Genomic DNA, 19,662 nt, shown 5'->3' on the forward strand with positions numbered 1-19,662 from the left:
TGTCAGAGCATCTATCAGTACCGCTCCCGGGTCCCTGGACCTGGATCCGTAACAAGGAAGCTTGGCGTTCTGGCGAGACGCCATGAGATCCAGATCTGGTTTGCCCCAATGATGAAGCAGTTGGGCAAACACCTCCGGATGAAGTTCCCACTCCCCCGGATGAAAGGTCTGGCGACTTAGAAAATCCGCCTCCCAGTTCTCCACGCCTGGGATGTGACAGGTGGCAAGAGTGAGACTCTGCCCAGCGAATTATCTTTGAGACTTCCATCATCGCTAGGGAACTCCTTGTTCCTCCTTGATGGTTGATGTAAGCCACAGTCGTGATGTTGTCCGACTGAAACCTGATGAACCTCAGAGTTGCTAACTGAGGCCAAGCCAGAAGAGCATTGAAAATTGCTCTTAATTCCAGAATGTTTATTGGAAGGAGTCTCTCCTCCTGAGTCCATGATCCCTTAGCCTTCAGGGAATTCCAGCATCCCCTTGGACAGATGTGGCCGAGAAAGCCACCATAGAAGAGAATCTCTGGTCTCTTGATCCAGATTTAGCAGAGGGGACAAATCTGAGTAATCCCCATTCCACTGACTTAGCATGCACAATTGCAGCGGTCTGAGATGCAGGCGCGCAAAAGGTACTATGTCCATTGCCGCTACCATTAAGCCGATTACCTCCATGCACTGAGCCACTGACGGGTGTTGAATGGAATGAAGGACACGGCAAGCATTTAGAAGTTTTGATAACCTGTCCTCCGTCAGGTAAATTTTCATTTCTACAGAATCTATAAGAGTCCCTAAGAAGGGAACTCTTGTGAGTGGCAATAGAGAACTCTTTTCTACGTTCACCTTCCACCCATGCGACCTTAGAAATGCCAGAACTAACTCTGTATGAGACTTGGCAGTTTGGAAACTTGACGCTTGTATCAGAATGTCGTCTAGGTACGGAGCTACCGCTATGCCTCGTGGTCTTAGTACCGCCAGAAGAGAGCCCAGAACCTTTGTAAAGATTCTTGGAGCCGTAGCCAACCCGAAGGGAAGAGCTACAAACTGGTAATGCCTGTTTAGGAAGGCAAATCTTAGATACCGGTAATGATCCTTGTGAATCGGTATGTGAAGGTAGGCATCCTTTAAGTCCACAGTGGTCATGTACTGACCCTCTTGGATCATGGGTAAGATGGTTCCAATAGTTTCCATTTTGAACGATGGAACTCTTAGGAATTTGTTTAGGATCTTTAAGTCCAAGATTGGTCTGAAGGTTCCCTCTTTTTTGGGAACCACAAACAGATTTGAATAGAATCCTTGTCCGTGTTCTGACCGCGGAACTGAGTGGATCACTCCCATTAGTAAGAGGTCTTGTACACAGCGTAGAAACGCCTCTTTCTTTATCTGGTTTGCTGATAACCTTGAAAGATGAAATTTCCCTTGTGGAGGAGAAGCTTTGAAGTCCAGAAGATATCCCTGAGATATGATCTCCAACGCCCAGGGATCCTGGACATCTCTTGCCCACGCCTGGGCGAAGAGAGAAAGTCTGCCCCCCACTAGATCCGTTTCCGGATCAGGGGCCCTCACTTCATGCTGTCTTAGGGGCAGCAGCAGGTTTTCTGGCCTGCTTGCCCTTGTTCCAGGACTGGTTAGGTTTCCAGCCCTGTCTGTAGCGAGCAACAGTTCCTTCCTGTCTTGGAGCGGAGGAAGTTGATGCTGCTCCTGCCTTGAAGTTACGAAAGGCACGAAAATTAGACTGTTTAGCCCTTGGTTTGGCCCTGTCTTGAGGCAGGGCATGGCCCTTACCTCCAGTAATGTCAGCGATAATTTCTTTCAAACCGGGCCCGAATAATGTCTGCCCTTTGAAAGGAATATTAAGCAATTTAGATTTAGAAGTCATATCAGCTGACCAGGACTTAAGCCACAGCGCTCTACGCGCTTGAATGGCGAATCCGGAGTTCTTAGCCGTAAGTTTGGTTAAGTGTACTACGGCATCAGAAATAAATGAATTAGCTAGCTTAAGGGCTTTAAGCTTGTTCATAATCTCATCCAATGGAGCTGTGCTAAGGGTCTCTTCCAGAGACTCAAACCAGAATGCCGCCGCAGCAGTGACAGGCGCAATGCATGCAAGGGGTTGTAATATAAAACCTTGTTGAACAAACATTTTCTTAAGGTAACCCTCTAACTTTTTATCCATTGGATCTGAAAAAGCACAGCTATCCTCCACCGGGATAGTGGTGCGCTTAGCCAGAGTAGAAACTGCTCCCTCCACCTTAGGGACCGTCTGCCATAAGTCCCGTGTGGTGGCGTCTATTGGAAAAATTTTTCTAAATATAGGAGGGGGTGAAAAAGGTACACCGGGTCTATCCCACTCCTTGTTAACAATTTCTGTAAGCCTTTTAGGTATAGGAAAAACGTCAGTACACGCCGGTACCGCAAAATATTTATCCAGCCTACATACTTTCTCTGGAATTGCAACCGTGTTACAATCATTCAGAGCCGCTAAAACCTCCCCTAGTAATACACGGAGGTTCTCAAGCTTAAATTTAAAATTTGAAATGTCTGAATCCAGTTTACTTGGATCAGAACCGTCACCCACAGAATGAAGCTCTCCATCCTCATGTTCTGCAAATTGTGACGCAGTATCAGACATGGCTATTATTATCAGCGCACTCTGTTCTTATTCCAGAGTGATCTCGTTTACCTCTAAATTCTGGCAATTTAGATAGTACTTCAGTCATAACATTAGCCATGTCTTGCAAAGTGATTTGTATGGGCCGCCCTGATGTACTTGGCGCCACAATATCACGCACCTCCTGAGCGGGAGGCGAAGGTACTGACACTTGAGGAGAGTTAGTCGGCATAACTTCCCCCTCGTTGTCTGGTGACATATTTTTCACATATAAAGTTTGACTTTTATTCAAAGTAACATCTATACATTGAGTGCACAAATTTCTATTGGGCTCCACATTGGCCTTTAAACATATTGAACGAACAGCTTCATCTGTGTCAGACATGTTTAAACAGACTAGCAATAACACTAGCAAGCTTGGAAAAAAACTTTTAAATAAATTTACAAGCTATATAAAAAACGCTACTGCGCCTTTAAGAAACATAAAAAAGTGACACAAATTTGAATTAACGATGAACCAAATATGTTAAAACAACCAAATTTTAACAGAAAATGTATAAAGTTAGCAGAGAATTGCACCCACAAGCAAAAGGATGATTAACCCCTTAATACCCAAAACGGATAACAGTTGAAATAATAAACGTTTTTTATCACAGTCAAACACACTGTCACAGATCTGCTGTGACTGATTACCTCCCTCAAAACTAGTTTTGGAGACCCCTGGGCTCAGTAGAGACGTCCTGGATCATGGAGGAAAGAAATAGGAAGACTGTGACTAAATTTTTGCTGCGCAATAAAGCGCTAAAATAGGCCCCTCCCACTCATATTACAACAGTGGGGAAGCTCAGTAAACTGTTTTTATTCAGAAACAAACGACAGCCATGTGGTAAAAATCATGCCCATAAAGTTTTATCACCAAGTACCTCAGAAAAAACGATTAACATGCCAGTAAACGTTTTAAAAATGAAAATTATGAAGTGTTATTAATAAGCCTGCTGCTAGTCGCTTTCACTGCAGTGCAGGCTCAATATTACTTTAATATAGACAGTATTTTCTTAGTGAAATTCCATTCCCCAGAAATACCTCAGAGTATACATACATACATATCAGCCTGATACCAGTCGCTACTACTGCATTTAAGGCTGCACTTACATTACATCGGTATTAGCAGTATTTTCTCAGTCAATTCCATTCCTTAGAAAATAATTGACTGCACATACCTCCTTGCAGGTGGACCCTGCATGCTATCCCCTGTTCTGAAGTTACCTCACTCCTCAGAATGGCCGAGAACAGCAAGTGGATCTTAGTTACGACCGCTAAGAACATAGACAAAACTCAGGTAGATTCTTCTTCTAATGCTGCCTGAGAAGAAACAACACACTCCGGTGCCGTTTAAAATAAACTTTTGATTGAGGAAATAAAAACTAAGTTTAACACACCACAGTCCTCTCACACGTCCTATCTATTAGTTAGGTGCAAGAGAATGACTGGGTATGACGTAGAGGGGAGGAGCTATATAGCAGCTCTGCTTGGGTGATCCTCTTGCACTTCCTGTTAGGGAGGAGATATAATCCCATAAGTAATGGATGACCCGTGGACTGACTACACTTAACAGGAGAAAGAGAGAGACACCGTACTGAATTACTATAGAGATTTACTATTTTCAAAAGACACAAAAATATTCCTGCCAAGCAATCACAGGATATATTCTAATTCTCTACAAGAGATTTTCAAATGATTTATCTAGGATATGATTATAGTCTGTATTTTGGGGTCTAGGCGTGACTCTCTCATGGAATCATGTTATTTAGAATTAACAGAAGGTTGTATTTTATGTACAGTATATTCAGGTACCTGTAGATTCATGACCTACATAACCAAAACTGTTATATTAAAAAGGCACATGATACCTAAATGTGGAATCACTACAGCATAGCTGTATAAAGCTGGCTAGAAAATATAACCTAAACATCTCTATGTAAAAATGGAAGATATTTTACCACACATTTCCTAAATATTCTGTAAAGAGACTTTAAAAGGGACATTATACACTAGATTTTTCTTTGCATAAATGTTTTGTAAAGGATCCATTTATGTAGCTTATACAGATTTTCTTTTAGTATAATTTTGCTTACTTTTTTATAAACATTGCACTGATTTTTAGACTCCTAACCAAGCCCCAAAGTTTTAGGAGAAAACTGATGTATACCTACTCCAGCTTGCTCCTGTTTGTGTAAAGAGTCTGCTTTTTGTGCTACAGAACCACTTGCAGTGGGTGGTCCAGCTAACCTTTTCAACAGAGCTAAACTGGGAGCTTCTAAGTAAGTTTTTAAACGGTTTTATACTGGGTTTTTAGATCAGTATCTGTGCATATTATTCTTTATAGTAGTGTCTATTACATGCAGTTAAATGAAAATTGGTGTACACTGTCCCTTTAAGCATCCAATTAGGCTGCTTGCCCCGGCCTTGTAAGGAGTGCGCATCTGGCATGTGCAGCACAGTCATGTTATTTTTCTATTCAGTTTAAGTTCTATGAAATGCCGTATCTGAATCATGAAAAATTAATTTTGACTTAACTGTCCCTTTAAATATAAAGTGCAATTTATATGTAGCAAGGAAGACGCTACCGCCAACTGCTCAGACTCTACTTGCCAATCTATGTAATACTAATGCCTGATATTTAAATACAAGATCAATCTAACTGGAAATGGTATTACCGAAGTAGCAACCAATCAGAGTAAACAATAATCCGTATTCATTTAACGATATCAGCACTAAGGAAAGTATATAATCTCCAATACATACACATATCAAATTGACAAATAATAGTGAGACATATAATATTAAAGAAGATTTTTTTTATTCCATGGAAGACCACCATGTACTGTCAAATGTTACCAAGACTACTACTTAGCAAAGTATAATTTCCATTAAGGAACAGTTGTAATTTGGGATCCAGCTCAAGACTAAGTGCAGACTGGTTTGGACGCAGTCAAGGAAAGCGACAAGATTTTGAATGCTTGTAGCTAATCATTTTACAGTTGACTAAATAGCGGGTGAATGCTCCAATTAGCTCCTTTTTTGGACGTTTTTGATATATGTAACTGCAACTTTACATTTGAGAAGTATTTTATGACAAATATTACAGCTTTGTTTTGTCATAAGAATGCATTTTAAAGCAATAATTACATGCTCTAATTCATGCAAAGGGTTAAACCACAAAGGTAAAATTCCAATCGGGAGCCGTAAGCATTGCAGTTTCTGAGTAGAACAGAGAGCCAATCAGAAGTCAAATGGAGCAGCCAATCAGCAGATGTGTCAACAAATACTACTGTTTTTGAATAACACACCTTTAAAGAAGCACTGACCTGTTCTACTTAGCTTTTAGTTGCCTATTATAAATGATTTATGGTGTTATAGTGCAAGCATATATTCCTGTTTTCTGGCTACGTCTCATAGAATATCTACACTTTAACCACTTAGAAACCGCACAGCTATTGAACTTTTTTGCTTGTCATAATCAGCAGCTCTGATAATCCACCTTAAAGGGACATAATACCCATATGTAAAAATCACTTGAAAGTGATGCAGCATAACTGTAAAAAGCTGACAGGAAAATATCACCTGAACATCTCTATGTAAAAAAGGGAAGATATTTTACCTCAAAATGTCTTCAGCTCACACTAAGTGTGAACAGTTATCCTTCATCTACTGTAGCTGCATGCTGGGGGGAAAAACAACAGCCAATCAGCTTCATTTGTGCTGATGTCACACTGTTTTACTGTAATCTTGAGAGATTTCCTAGTAAATTTCTTTTAACTGAGGGAAAACAACAGGACTCTGCTGCACATGCCAGATGTATGCTCCCTTGTGAATCCTGGGACTCGCATCTTGATTGGCTGCTTAGGAAATTGAGTCCCTTTACAATGGAATGTGGCTACTTAGGAAATTTTGAGGTAAATAACTTCCTTTTTTACATAGAGATGTTCAGATGATATTTTCTAGTCAGCTTGTTACAGATATCCTGCATCACTTTCATGTGCTTCAACATTTGGGTATCATGCCCCTTTAATAGAATACATGTTTGGGAGACTAAATGCTGGTGTATGTGAGAAAGTTGTCAATCACATTGTAAAAATATATTTGCTAACAGATGTTGCTAAAACCTATATATTTACAGCAAACATGCATTTGAAGGTATAAGCCTTTTTTTGCGGATTGATTCACAAGCTTGCTGGAGTAATGTATATTCTGTGGTGCTGTAGATGTGGGTTATCAAGCAATGCACAGACAGGATATATAGGGTAGTGTAGAAAATGTCATACTATACCTTATATTACTAGACATGGGTGAGCCACCCAAAAGAAATTCCAGCATTTGCTCCATTCCCCAGAGAACAAGAGCGTCCAGAGGGGGTAGAATTCCCAGGGCCCAGAGAAAAGGCAAAAACAGGAACACTACATGCAAGATTTGGTTGGCGCATTCTAAGGCCGGCACATTCACAATGAACCTACATGTTTAAAAAAAAAATAATTAATAATAATAATAAAGATAATAATAATAATTATATTAAAAGAACGGGACATTAACACTAATGAGATTAACAACACTCTAGATGCTTTTAAAAAGCTGTTTCCATGAAATGCATAACAATTTTTTAACCCTTTCATGACGGGCCTAATCTGTCTACAAGGAACAATGTTTCGATGTAAACAAATTGAAATCATGCTTTGGTGCATGCAATCGCGAGATTTCAATGATGGATCTAGCGTCATAAGCACGCCCTCCAGGTCGCGATCCCATTCAGGAAGTGCTGTTGGTGTCAGTACAGCCAAAACGGCTAGGATGTTCCATGCCATCCTAACCAGGCTAAAGCCCAGCGCAGTTAGGACGGCATGGAACGTCCTAATGCCGGGAAGAGGTTAATAGTGCTTGTTTTCTTATGGATCTCTAAAAACTACTTTAATAGCCACTTAAGTTGGCAAAATTAAGCATGACAAATCTACTGAAACTACTACTACTGAAAATATGACCCTAAAAAATTCCCAAAGAATAATTAATAAAGCACCTACAACTCCTTAAGACAACTTTTATTGTATAGAATTCACAGTCTTCAAGTTTTAGTAATTCTAGGTGTAAGCAGAGTTTACCACTTATTTTAGCACAAAGCTTGACAAAAACTGGGTGCCAGGTTGCCGTAAATACTATAATTACTACAAATTATGACCAGGCAGCCAGTAACTTGTCGGGGGCATCATACATTTAAATAGTTAATTTTGCCCCTGCAAAGAGCTTAAACATAGTTAATGTAATCTCCAGAGCAGCAATGCACTACTGCCCCAGAGCTGGGCACAGTCAGGGAGCCAATGACAACGCATATATGTGCATCCACCAATCACCAGCTAGCTCCCAGTAATGCATTTCTTCTCTGGCGCTGACATTAGGCCTCTTTCTTTGGGTTCTTTTCTGTCCCTTTAAAATAGACGAGTTCCATAATTTGCACAATGGGGTCATTAACAATGTATTAAGTTTACCTGTGTGCAAGGTCAACTGCAATAAAAGCAAATATGTAGACCGGTCTCAAGAGAGCTGTAATTTCGTATATATCCTGGGCCTGGAAGGTGGCAGTCTCTGTCGCAGAGTTGACAATTAACGAATATTCCCCTATGCAAATTGTTATCCAACCAAATACAAAAATCATAACTGTGGCTCCTATATTGCTATAAAGCGAATTGATTCTGTTGGGTAATAAATACCAAGTCCCCAAGCCACACAGCACCCCAGCAAGGACGGAGTGAAATATAGTGTTGGCCATAAACTTTTTGCCTGGAATTATGAATTTCACAGTTTCCAAACCAATGCAGCTAGAAAAGTCATACTCATCTTCATCGGTTAGGGCGTTTTGGCTTTGAAGTCTTTCTACAGTTGAGGTCTTTCGTGTTGCATATACATTTAGCATCTGAATGATAACGGCTGCAATGAGCATCAATACTCCTGAGACAACCGCAGTGTAATAGTCTTGTAGTGTTTTTGTTTCGCACAGCACCGTACCCACGCCACCAAACACCCATGGCGCCAGGAAGAGGATGACTTGATTAACGTAAATGTAAGGAGGTGCGCTGTATCCCAACTTGAGGCGAGGACCTCCAAAAACTGTCTGGGGAAAGCGCTTCCAAAAGAATTCCTGTTTATAATCATTCAGCAAAGGGACATCTGGACCCATCCTTAGCCTTCAGAAGTCTGGATACCGTCTCATTTTTTATGCAGTAGAATGAAACCTAAATAAATAAATATTCACACTTAGAGACATAAAACACACATTTTTTTTTTCTTTTATTATTCAGATAGAGAATACAATTAAAAAAAAAAATTCCCAATTCACTTCTATTATTAAACTTTCTTCCTTCTCATGTTATTCTTTGTTGAAGAGATTCCTAGGTAGTAAGCATGCACTTGCCTGAAGCACTACAATGCTCTTGCTAATGTATAACATTCTTCCAAAACTGCTGCAGACACGTGCACACTCTTGGGATTACATCCCTGCTTTTCAACGAAAGGATAACAAGAAAACAGAGAAAATTTGATAAGAGGTCAATTGAAATGTTTAAAACTGTATACTGTATGAGAAAAAAGAAGTATTAGTATCATTTATAAAATCCTTTTTTTTTTGGTAATGGTCACATGAATATTAACGGGACATAACAATGCAAACATAAATTGTTCTAATATGTTAGAACAACATTTTATTACTGCAAAGTTAAAGTCAGACCCGGCGCAGCAATGTACTACTGGGAGATAGCGGAACACATCTGGTGAGCCAATGACAAGAGACAAATGTGCCTCAGCAACTAGCTCACTGAAGTGCATTGCTGCTCCTCATCATACCTAGGTATGCTTTTCAAAAAGGATGCCAAAGTCTAAATTAAATATGATAACTGATGTAAACTGAAAAGTCTCTTAAAACTCCCATGCTCTCAGTCACAAAAGTTTAATTGTGTTTGTAATACATCCTTGAACGCATGCAGTTTGTGTTTGCATGCGTTTAAGGATGTATTACAGTTTGTGTTTGCATGCGTTTAAGGATGTATTACAGTTTGTGTTTGCATGCGTTTAAGGATGTATTACAGTTTGTGTTTGCATGCGTTTAAGGATGTATTACAGTTTGTGTTTGCATGCGTTTAAGGAAGTATTACAGTTTGTGTTTGCATGCGTTTAAGGAAGTATTACAGTTTGTGTTTGCATGCGTTTAAGGAAGTATTACAGTTTGTGTTTGCATGCGTTTAAGGATGTATTACAGTTTGTGTTTGCATGTGTTTAAGGATGTATTTACAGTTTGTGTTTGCATGTGTTTAAGGATGTATTTACAGTTTGTGTTTGCATGCGTTTAAGGAAGTATTACAGTTTGTGTTTGCATGCGTTTAAGGAAGTATTACAGTTTGTGTTTGCATGCGTTTAAGGATGTATTACAGTTTGTGTTTGCATGCGTTTAAGGAAGTATTACAGTTTGTGTTTGCATGCGTTTAAGGAAGTATTACAGTTTGTGTTTGCATGCGTTTAAGGAAGTATTACAGTTTGTGTTTGCATGCGTTTAAGGATGTATTACAGTTTGTGTTTGCATGCGTTTAAGGATGTATTACAGTTTGTGTTTGCATGCGTTTAAGGATGTATTACAGTTTGTGTTTGCATGCGTTTAAGGATGTATTACAGTTTGTGTTTGCATGCGTTTAAGGATGTATTACAGTTTGTGTTTGCATGTGTTTAAGGATGTATTACAGTTTGTGTTTGAAATACAATGTTCTTGTGGTATGGAAAAAATATTTTGTTGTATGTCTGTGGAGCATGTCACTGGTCACTAATAAAGTTGTTGCAATTAACATTATCAGCCAGTGAGAAAGCTGTGCCTAAATATGATGAGCCTTTTAGTTTCAAAATTAGTTAAAGGGACAGTCTAGTCAAAAATAAACTTTCATGATTCAGATAGGGCATGTAATTTTAAACAACTTTCCAATTTACTTTTATCATCAATTTTGCTTTGTTGTCTTCGTATTCTTAGTTGAAAGCTAAACCTAGGAGGCTCATATGCAAATTTCTTAGCCCTTGAAGGCCGCCTCTTATCTGAATGCATGTTTTCACCACTAGAGGATGTTAGTTCATGTGTGCCATATAGATAGCATTGTGCTCACGCCCATGGAGTTGCCTAGGAGTCAGTACTAATTGGCTAAAATGCAAGTCTATCAAAAGAACTGAAATAAGGGGGCAGTCTGCAGAGGCTTACATACAAGGTAATTACAGACATAAAAAGTATATAAATATAACTGTGTTGGTTATGCAAAACTGGGGAATGGGTAATAAAGGGATTATCTATCTAAAACATTCTGGTGTAGACTGTCCCTTTAAATGGGTTTAACTATTTGTTATGCAAAAATCCTTTTCACTTCTTTAAATACTGTCCTTTAATTTGCCTGATACATGTTTTTATTTAATGCCTATAATGTTTTACATTCAAAAAAATTTATATATTAAAAATTTGAGTGCTCAAAATAGAAACTTCTATTTAAAAAACAAAAAAATAAACACACTTCTAGACTGAACCCTTTAGTTGCAACACTTTGCAATATACTGCACTCTCTGGCAACCACTGGGTTAAAAGAACTAGCCTATTACAATGTGCATAAAGTCTAATAGAAAATTAGCGAGGATCAGAAAAGAAAGCGTGCACGTAGAAAAGGAAATAATATTACCAGCCACAGGAAAGGATTTTCCTCTCTGTTTTTCATTACAAATTCTGGATTTTCTGCCAAAAGAAATAGGATTATTTCATCAACAAATTCTTTACTAACCAAAAATACAGCCATTTACAAAGCTTAAAGGAGGAAGAAAATACTCATATACTGGGAACCTTCTTTGTTATGCCAGCAGCTAATTCTAATAATAAAATCTTACCTTATGATTATTTTTATCAGCTCAATACAGTTCGTGCAAAAAAAAAATTGTCCTTTTATTTTTCTCAGCTCTTTCACTGTTAAAAAGCATTTAACTACCAAATGTTTATCCGTGAGCTTTAAACCCTTTATGGCTGCACCCTTACAGCTTCTTAGCGACTGTAAACGGAACCCTTAGCAACAAACACGGACAGAACACAGGTGTGTCAGCGAGCGCTCACAGCGCATACCTCTGCAACAAGTCCCACTGATTTGAGAAACTAATTAACTGTCTGGCTGTAGCAAAGATTAAAAGCAGAGACAAATTTGTAAGAAACTTTAAGGGACACTGAACCCAAATTTTTTCTTTCATTTTTTTTAAGCAACTTTCTAAATGTACTCCTATTATCAATTTTTCTTCGTTCTCTTGCTATCTTTATTTTAAAAGCAGGAATTTAAAGCTTAGCAGCCAGCCCATTTTAGGTTCAGCACCATGGATAGGCCATGCATATTGGAGGCTGACATTTACCCACCAATAAGCAAGCATAACCCAGGTTCTCAACCAAAAATGGGCCGGCTCCTATGCATCACATTCCTGCTTTTTAAATAAAGATAGCAAGAGAACTAAGAAAAATTGATAATAGGAGTAAATTAGAAAGTTGCTTAAAGGGACACTAAACCCATATTTTTTCGTTCATGATTCAGATAGAGCATGCAATTTTAAGCAACTTTCTAATTTACTCCTATTATCAATTGTTCTTCAATCTCTTGCTGTCTTTATTTTAAAAAGCAGGAATGTGATGCATACGAGACCGGACCATTTTTGGTTAAGAACCTGGGTTATGCTTGCTTATTGGTGGGTGATTGTAAGCCTCCAATAAGCAAGCGCTATCCATGGTGCTGAACCTAAAATGGGCTGGCTGCTAAGACTTACATTCCTGCTTTTAAAATAAAAAGATGGCAAGAGAACAAAGAAAAATTGATAATAGGAGTAAATTAGAAAGTTGCTTAAAATTTCATTCTCTATCTGAATCATTAAAGAAAAAATTGGGTTTAGTGTCCCTTTAGATAGGAAAGTCAAAATTAAACTTGCATTATTCAGATAGAGCATGTAGTTTTATTCTCTTGGTATCCCTTGTTGAAATAGAATAAGCACATATCCTACACTAGTGGGAGCTGCTGCTGATTGGTGCCTGCACACATTTGTCTTGTGTGATTGGCTAACTAGATGTGTTCACCTTGCTGCCAGTAGTGCAATGATGTTCCTTAAGCAAAGGATAACAAGAGAATGAAGCAAATTTAATAATGGAAGTAAATTTGAAAGTTGTTTACAATTGTATGTTCTATCCAATCATAAAATAAAATGTGGGGGTTTCCTGTCCCTTTAAATGGATATTAAACATAAACATTTGAATACAATTTTTAAAAAGTTTCTAATTTACTTATATGATCACATTTGTTTAGTTTCCTGGTCTTTTTCTTTCATGATTCAGATAAGAGTATAAAAGTTTTAACACGTTCCAATTTCCTTCTGTTATCTAATTTGCTTCATTCTCTTGTTATTTTTTCTTGAAAAAGTAGCAATGCACTACTGGGAGCTAGCTGAACACAGGTGAGCCTGTAACATTAGGCATATATGTGCAACCATCCATCAGCAGCTCTTATACAAAGGATACCTAAAGAGCAAGACAACTTAGATTATAGAAGCAAATCACATTGTCTATCTGAATCATGAAAGAGAATACATTGGGTTTCCTGTTCCTTTACAAATACCCAGGTAGGTGGCAGGAAATAGTGCTGCCACCTAGTGCTCTTGTAAATGGATAATATAATTGCAAATCACTGCCATATAGTGATCCAGACACGTGCACGCTCCTGAGATTATGTCCCTGCTTTTCAAGAAAAGATACCATGAAAACAAACCAAATTAGATGATAGAAGTAAATTGTTTAAAATTGCATGCTCTCTCTGAATCACTGAATCATGAAATAAACCTCTTCTCATTAGCTCACCAGATGTGCTCAGCTAGCTCCCAGTAGTGACAGCACTATTGATATATCACCCTAATACGTCTAGAAGAAAGGGTCAGCAGATGTGCTCAGCTAGCTCTCAGTAGCGGCAGCACTATTGATATATCACCCAAATATGTCTAGAAGAAAGGGTCATCAGATGCGCTCAGCTAGCTCCCAGTAGTGACAGCACTATTGATATATCACCCTAATACGTCTAGAAGAAAGGGTCAGCAGATGTGCTCAGCTAGCTCCCAGTTGCGGCAGCACTATTGATATATCACCCTAATACGTCTATAAGAAAGGGTCAGCAGATGTGCTCAGCTAGCTCTCAGTAGCGGCAGCACTATTGATATATCACCCAAATATGTCTATAAGAAAGGGTCATCAGATGTGCTCAGCTAGCTCCCAGTAGCGGCAGCACTATTGATATATCACCCTAATACATCTCTAAGAAAGGGTCATCAGATGTGCTCAGCTAGCTCCCAGTAGTGACAGCACTGTTGATATATCACCCTAATACGTCTAGAAGAAAGGGTCAGCAGATGTGCTCAGCTAGCTCCCAGTAGTGACAGCACTGTTGATATATCACCCTAATACGTCTAGAAGAAAGGGTCAGCAGATGTGCTCAGCTAGCTCCCAGTAGCGGCAGCACTATTGATATATCACCCTAATACATCTAGAAGAAAGGGTTAGCAGATGTGCTCAGCTAGCTCCCAGTAGTGACAGCACTATTGATATATCACCCTAAAACGTCTATAAGAAAGGGTCAGCAGATGTGCTCAGCTAGCTCTCAGTAATGGCAGCACTATTGATATATCCCCCTAATACGTCTAGAGGAAAGAGTCAGATGATGTGCTCAGCTAGCTCCCAGTTGCAGCAGAACTGTTGATATATCACCCTAATACGTCTAAAAGAAAGGGTCAGCAGATGTGCTCAGCTAGCTCTCAGTAGTGGCAGCACTATTGATATATCCCCCTAATACGTCTAGAGGAAAGAGTCAGATGATGTGCTCAGCTAGCTCCCAGTTGTGGCAGCACTGTTGATATATCACCCTAATACGTCTAGAAGAAAGGGTCAGCAGATGTGCTCAGCTAGCTCTCAGTAGTGGCAACACTTGATATCTCACTGTATTGTGGTCAATTTTATAAAATAATAGAAAACACCCAGCAAGTTGCAGCTAAGGGGTTAAAATGAAATGTTACATTTAGACAGAAGACCCTATCTTTGTTTACATTGCACCTGCACAGAAAGCATCAGCTACACATTAACCCTTTCGTGACAGGGTTAAAGTGCCTACATCGGAACAACTGTTCCGATGTAGACAAATTGAAACTACGCGATCGTGCATACGATCGCGAGATTTCAATTATTGGATCGCATCTGGGGGGCGTCCCTACAATCCTAGGAACGCCCTCCAGACCGCGATTAAATCCCTGAAGCACAGAAGGCTTCAGGACAGCCGTTAGTTATGACGTTCCATTCCGTCATAACGGCTTTAAAGCCCAGTCTAATTATGACGGAATGGAACGGCATAACGGCTTTAAAAGGTTAAACTGTGTTGTTTTTGCAACCTTTAACCCTTTGATGACCGGGTTAATTTGTCTACATCGGAACAACGTTCCGATGTAAACAAATAGAAATCCTGCCATCGTGCCCGCAATTGCGAGATTTTAATGATGGGATCGGGTCAGGGGGGCATCAGTGCACCAGCATTTTAAATACTGCAGCTGCTCAAAACACCAGTGGGGCTTGTATCATGTCAGCAATGAACAAAACTGACTCTGCCAGATGGTACAAGCATCTGAGCAAGTGCTGTGGTTAAAATGCTGGTGCACATGCATACTTAAATACACTTTTGAAACAGCTATAGCTTTAAATAGAAGCATTTCTGCTAATACATATATATTACAAAAAATGCTTCTATTCAAAACTAAAATGCATCAATGTGGATTCCAATTGTGGCTGTAAAGTCCCTTTAAAAAGATATTTAAAAAACAAATCATAGGTAGTGGAGAGGTTCCTTTAGCAGAATACACACAGCTTAGTTTAGGGACTTTGGCATAATAACAATTTGACAGCAAATGATCCAAGCTTGGCCCCCCCCTAACAACCAAATTCCAATATACCTGGCCCTTGGCCATTAGTACACATGGCAGCCTGCTACACAGAACAACACATGCTAATTTAACCATTTCACTTAGGGTTTCCATTGCAGTATATGCATCATTATATATATATTTTATATATATATATATATATATATATATATATATATATATATATATATATATATATATATATATATAATGTATACAGAGAAATAGTGTAAATAGGGATCTCCCATAGCACAGAGTAATCCTCAACACTGATGCACACAGGAGTGATATAAACAAAGCATGTGTATAATAATAACACACATAGACTTAACCCTTACAGTGCCACTTAACCCCTTGATTACTGAGGCTGTGTTTGGGAATCCAACGGGAATCAAACATACCGCTGAACAGTCACCATGGCAACACATTTAACCTCTTGTTTGTTTGTTCTTTATAATTATATTATATAATATACAAAGCATTTCGCTGTATCCCTCGTATGATAACTGGGTTAATTAGAATGTAATTAAGGGCTCGTAACCGTCTTTTTGTTTAATCTTTCTGCCTCTAGCACACGGTTTCTTTAAGGCCTCCACTCACCCGCCCCCCTCATCTAGCGGGCCTTGGTGCCCGTCCAGGCGACTCCAGGCCACGACACCGCTTACACGGAGACTATCGCTTCCCGCCTCCTCCTCCCCTCGGTAATAACGAGTTGGGAGAGTTGCGCTCAATCGGGGCCACGGTATCCATTCACTGAGCTCAAGGAGCGCGTGCACAACGTCCGTTCACGGCTCGCGAGCGCGCGCTCTCTACTACTAAACCGGCCTCCACCATTACGTACAAACACTGTGAGGCTTTATTCACAGGATTGCTTTAGATGATTTACAGTCTAAGAATTAAAAAAAAAAAAAAAAAAAAAAACTAGGTTAACTTTTCACGTAAATAAATTTAGTCCAGAAAAGGGAAAGCAGTGATATCTTTTTGACACAAAGTATAGCGAGGAACTGGATAGAAATATCTCAGAGAAAGTGATGTAAAAAGGTATTTTCAAGTGAACAATTGGCAACACAAAATATATCAATGTAAAGAGGTAGTTTTGAATGATTGGTAACCACAGTAGCATTCAGGTATAGGGCTGCCCTAGGCACAGAACAATCTGCTGCCTCCTATAACCACCCATTTCAACATTGACATATTTCTCACAAACCTACTGAGCAGTTAATAATAATTTATTAATTCCTGGTGCAAACAAGAGGATCCCTTTCTGTAAGGCACCTTTAGACTATTGATACCTCCTTGTAGAACATGTGAGCTAAACTTTATGGTATCATGAAACAAAGCTTTTTTTTTTCAAACTATGCTGCCCACTGATATCCTGTACAAGTAAATAAGTGGTTTACATGGTGGTCATCAAGAAATTCTCCCTGTTGACAATATATGGTGGCTGCCATATCACAGCTGAGATATCACAATGGACATACTGTGACATCTAATGCTTTGAGCAAGGCTCTACAGATTTGTTCAGAATCTGGCAGCCAAGCCATAAATTTAGGAGCCCGAAACCTTTGACCATTCCTGTTTACTTGCCCGAGTAGAAATTGAACTGGGATGAGTAGCGAAGGATAGTAAATGTTGTGTAGTCAGCCATTTGGGTGCCAGCTGTGCTCCATAAAAATAATTGACAACCGTTTTAGGGGACTGGGCACTTGTGGTATGTCTGGTTATGTTATGCCACACCATGTATTTTTTTCACAACCGAGCAGTCATTTTATGCCCTTGGTTGCCAGTAACACAGGTGTGCAGTAGTGATTTGGCTACCTTAACTGCCATGAAAGCGCACACACACAGCAATGATTTAATACCACCATAGCTGCCAGTAACACATTTAAAAGAAAATGTACAGTGTTACTTATTTTTGGATCATATTTGTAATGTATAGATGCATAGGAGACCATTTACATTTAGCTGTCACTTAAGGGACATTTATGTGTCCAGTATATTTGTATAGAGTTTACTGGACAGCCTTCTAAAATACTGGACTGTCCGGTTAAATACTGGACACCTGGCAACCCTATGACAGCAGGAGTGCAACTTATGTGAGGGAAGTAGGGTTCAAGTCTGGCTGATGGGGGCAATACACAATTATTATTATCAGTTACTTGTAGAGCGCCAACAGATTCCACAGCGCTAATAGGGGATAGGCCAGGGGGACATGTGTAAATAGAGAAGGCTGATTGGCCATCAGTACCTTGAGAGGACAGTCTACTCCAGAATTGTTTTTTTTTTTGTTTTTTTAATTCTTTTTATTGTTATCCAAATATTTTTCACCATAATTTTAACATACATGTCATATAACATGAACCAAGACCAGATCCAGAACTGGATCTTATTTACAGCAGGTTGCATTATACAATTCATATAACATCTTACACATAATCTCCAAATAGGTCTATCTCTTAACATTTAATTCTGCCTTTGAGCTATTCATAGTTAATTCTGTCCTCAACTGGACAAACTGTTTCTCATAACTTGAGCATCAAACATAAAAACAAGAAGAAAGAAAAAAAGATAGACCCCTAAATCATAGCTATTACGAGTCCTATACACCCTTGCAACATGCCTCAATGAAAGTGGTACTTCATATATCTTTATGTTCTTCGCTTTTTAGCGCCCATCTTAGTATACAGTAACTTGTACTAATAACCTATACATGATCCAAGTCTGAATCTATTTCCAACAAATTAATAATATTCACATCATGTTACACCTGCACATCATCACAGGCTAAGTCTGGCTTTTGACACTTAATTATATGCTTTACATATTCGTAAACCACTCTGTCCTTGTCTGACGAACATTTCTTAGCATATTTAAACACATTAAATACAAAAACTTCATGGATCCATGATAAATTACATAAATTGCATAAAAAGCTAAAAATCAAGAATAGATAATCGATAAAAAATCGATAAAAACTAAGGTGATCCTTAGGTGATTATGTGCGGTACTGCTTCAAGATGTTCCACACATAAAACCTAAAATACAACAACAACAATTGCAGACAATCCTGATAAAATACTTTACAGACAATTTTAGTAAAACAATTTGAAGTGAAGCGGTGTCAAAATTGAAGTAAAACAATAAAAAACTTGTAGTGAAAAATCCAAAAAATGTAAATAGCAACTTTCCAATGGGGAAAAAATAAATAAATAAATAAAAAGAGGTCTCTAGTCCTGTAAAAAATATATATATTCCAGTGTCTGACGATCTCAAAAGATTAGTGATAAAAATGACGAAACCTGTGCAAATGCTGCAAAATTGATTGTGGGAAATTTCACAAAAAAAATGGTAGTAAATAGTGTTGCAGCGGTACAAAAATCCAGCAAAAAGTGTTTTTTGTAAAAATGCTACTCATTGAAAAATCAAATACAGATACAGCCTTATATAGACATTTTGCAGAGAAACATAAAGGCAACACCAAAGATCTCACCTTTTTAGGATTACAAAAGATCAAAAAGGATTGGAGAGGAGGAAATTATGAAAAAAGACTCCTCACAGCTGAATCCAGGTGGATTTTTAACCTGGACTGTCTGTACCCAAGAGGCCTTAATAACAAAGAGGACTTATCGCATCTTTTCAATATGGTTTAACTATACCAGACCATTACGAACACAGAAAAGAATCTTCGAATTAAATCCCCTCCAACGAAGAAGTCTCTTTCTCTCTCTCTCTCCCCCTCTCTCTCTCTCTCTCCCAAAGAAAATTCCAAGCTCCGATAAGCAACATCAAACACAAGCCAGTAGCTAAACAATGAATAAGCATATAGCTAGTTCTGAGATAGGTATACATACAAGAATCTCAGTCCCACTCCTAAAAAATTATTTTTTTGAAAAAATTTTTTGAAAACCTTTTTTTTCCTTTTTTTGAAGGGAGTTTTTTAGAAAAATTTTTTTCTCAACAGCCCACATATATGAGTCAACTCCACACCTGTGTTCCCCAAAATTCCAACAGCCCACAAATACGAGT

General features: G+C 38.7%; 1 protein-coding gene across 1 annotated transcript in view; it reads right to left on the reverse strand.

The window, feature by feature from the left end:
* Nucleotides 1-16,457, reverse strand: part of PCNX4 (pecanex 4) — a 269,881-nt gene extending 253,424 nt beyond the window's left edge. Inside the window, exons 1-4 of the mRNA XM_053697302.1 lie at nucleotides 16,237-16,457; nucleotides 11,349-11,401; nucleotides 8,142-8,885; nucleotides 6,938-7,117 (exon numbers count right to left, since the gene is read on the reverse strand). Of these exons, the coding sequence (XP_053553277.1) occupies nucleotides 6,938-7,117; nucleotides 8,142-8,830 (869 nt within the window). The 5' untranslated portion in view covers nucleotides 8,831-8,885; nucleotides 11,349-11,401; nucleotides 16,237-16,457. The remainder of the gene's footprint in view (nucleotides 1-6,937; nucleotides 7,118-8,141; nucleotides 8,886-11,348; nucleotides 11,402-16,236) is intronic.
* Nucleotides 16,458-19,662: the final 3,205 nt, after the last annotated feature.

The sequence above is a fragment of the Bombina bombina genome, chromosome 1, assembly GCF_027579735.1.
Source record: "Bombina bombina isolate aBomBom1 chromosome 1, aBomBom1.pri, whole genome shotgun sequence".
Lineage (NCBI taxonomy): Eukaryota > Metazoa > Chordata > Amphibia > Anura > Bombinatoridae > Bombina > Bombina bombina.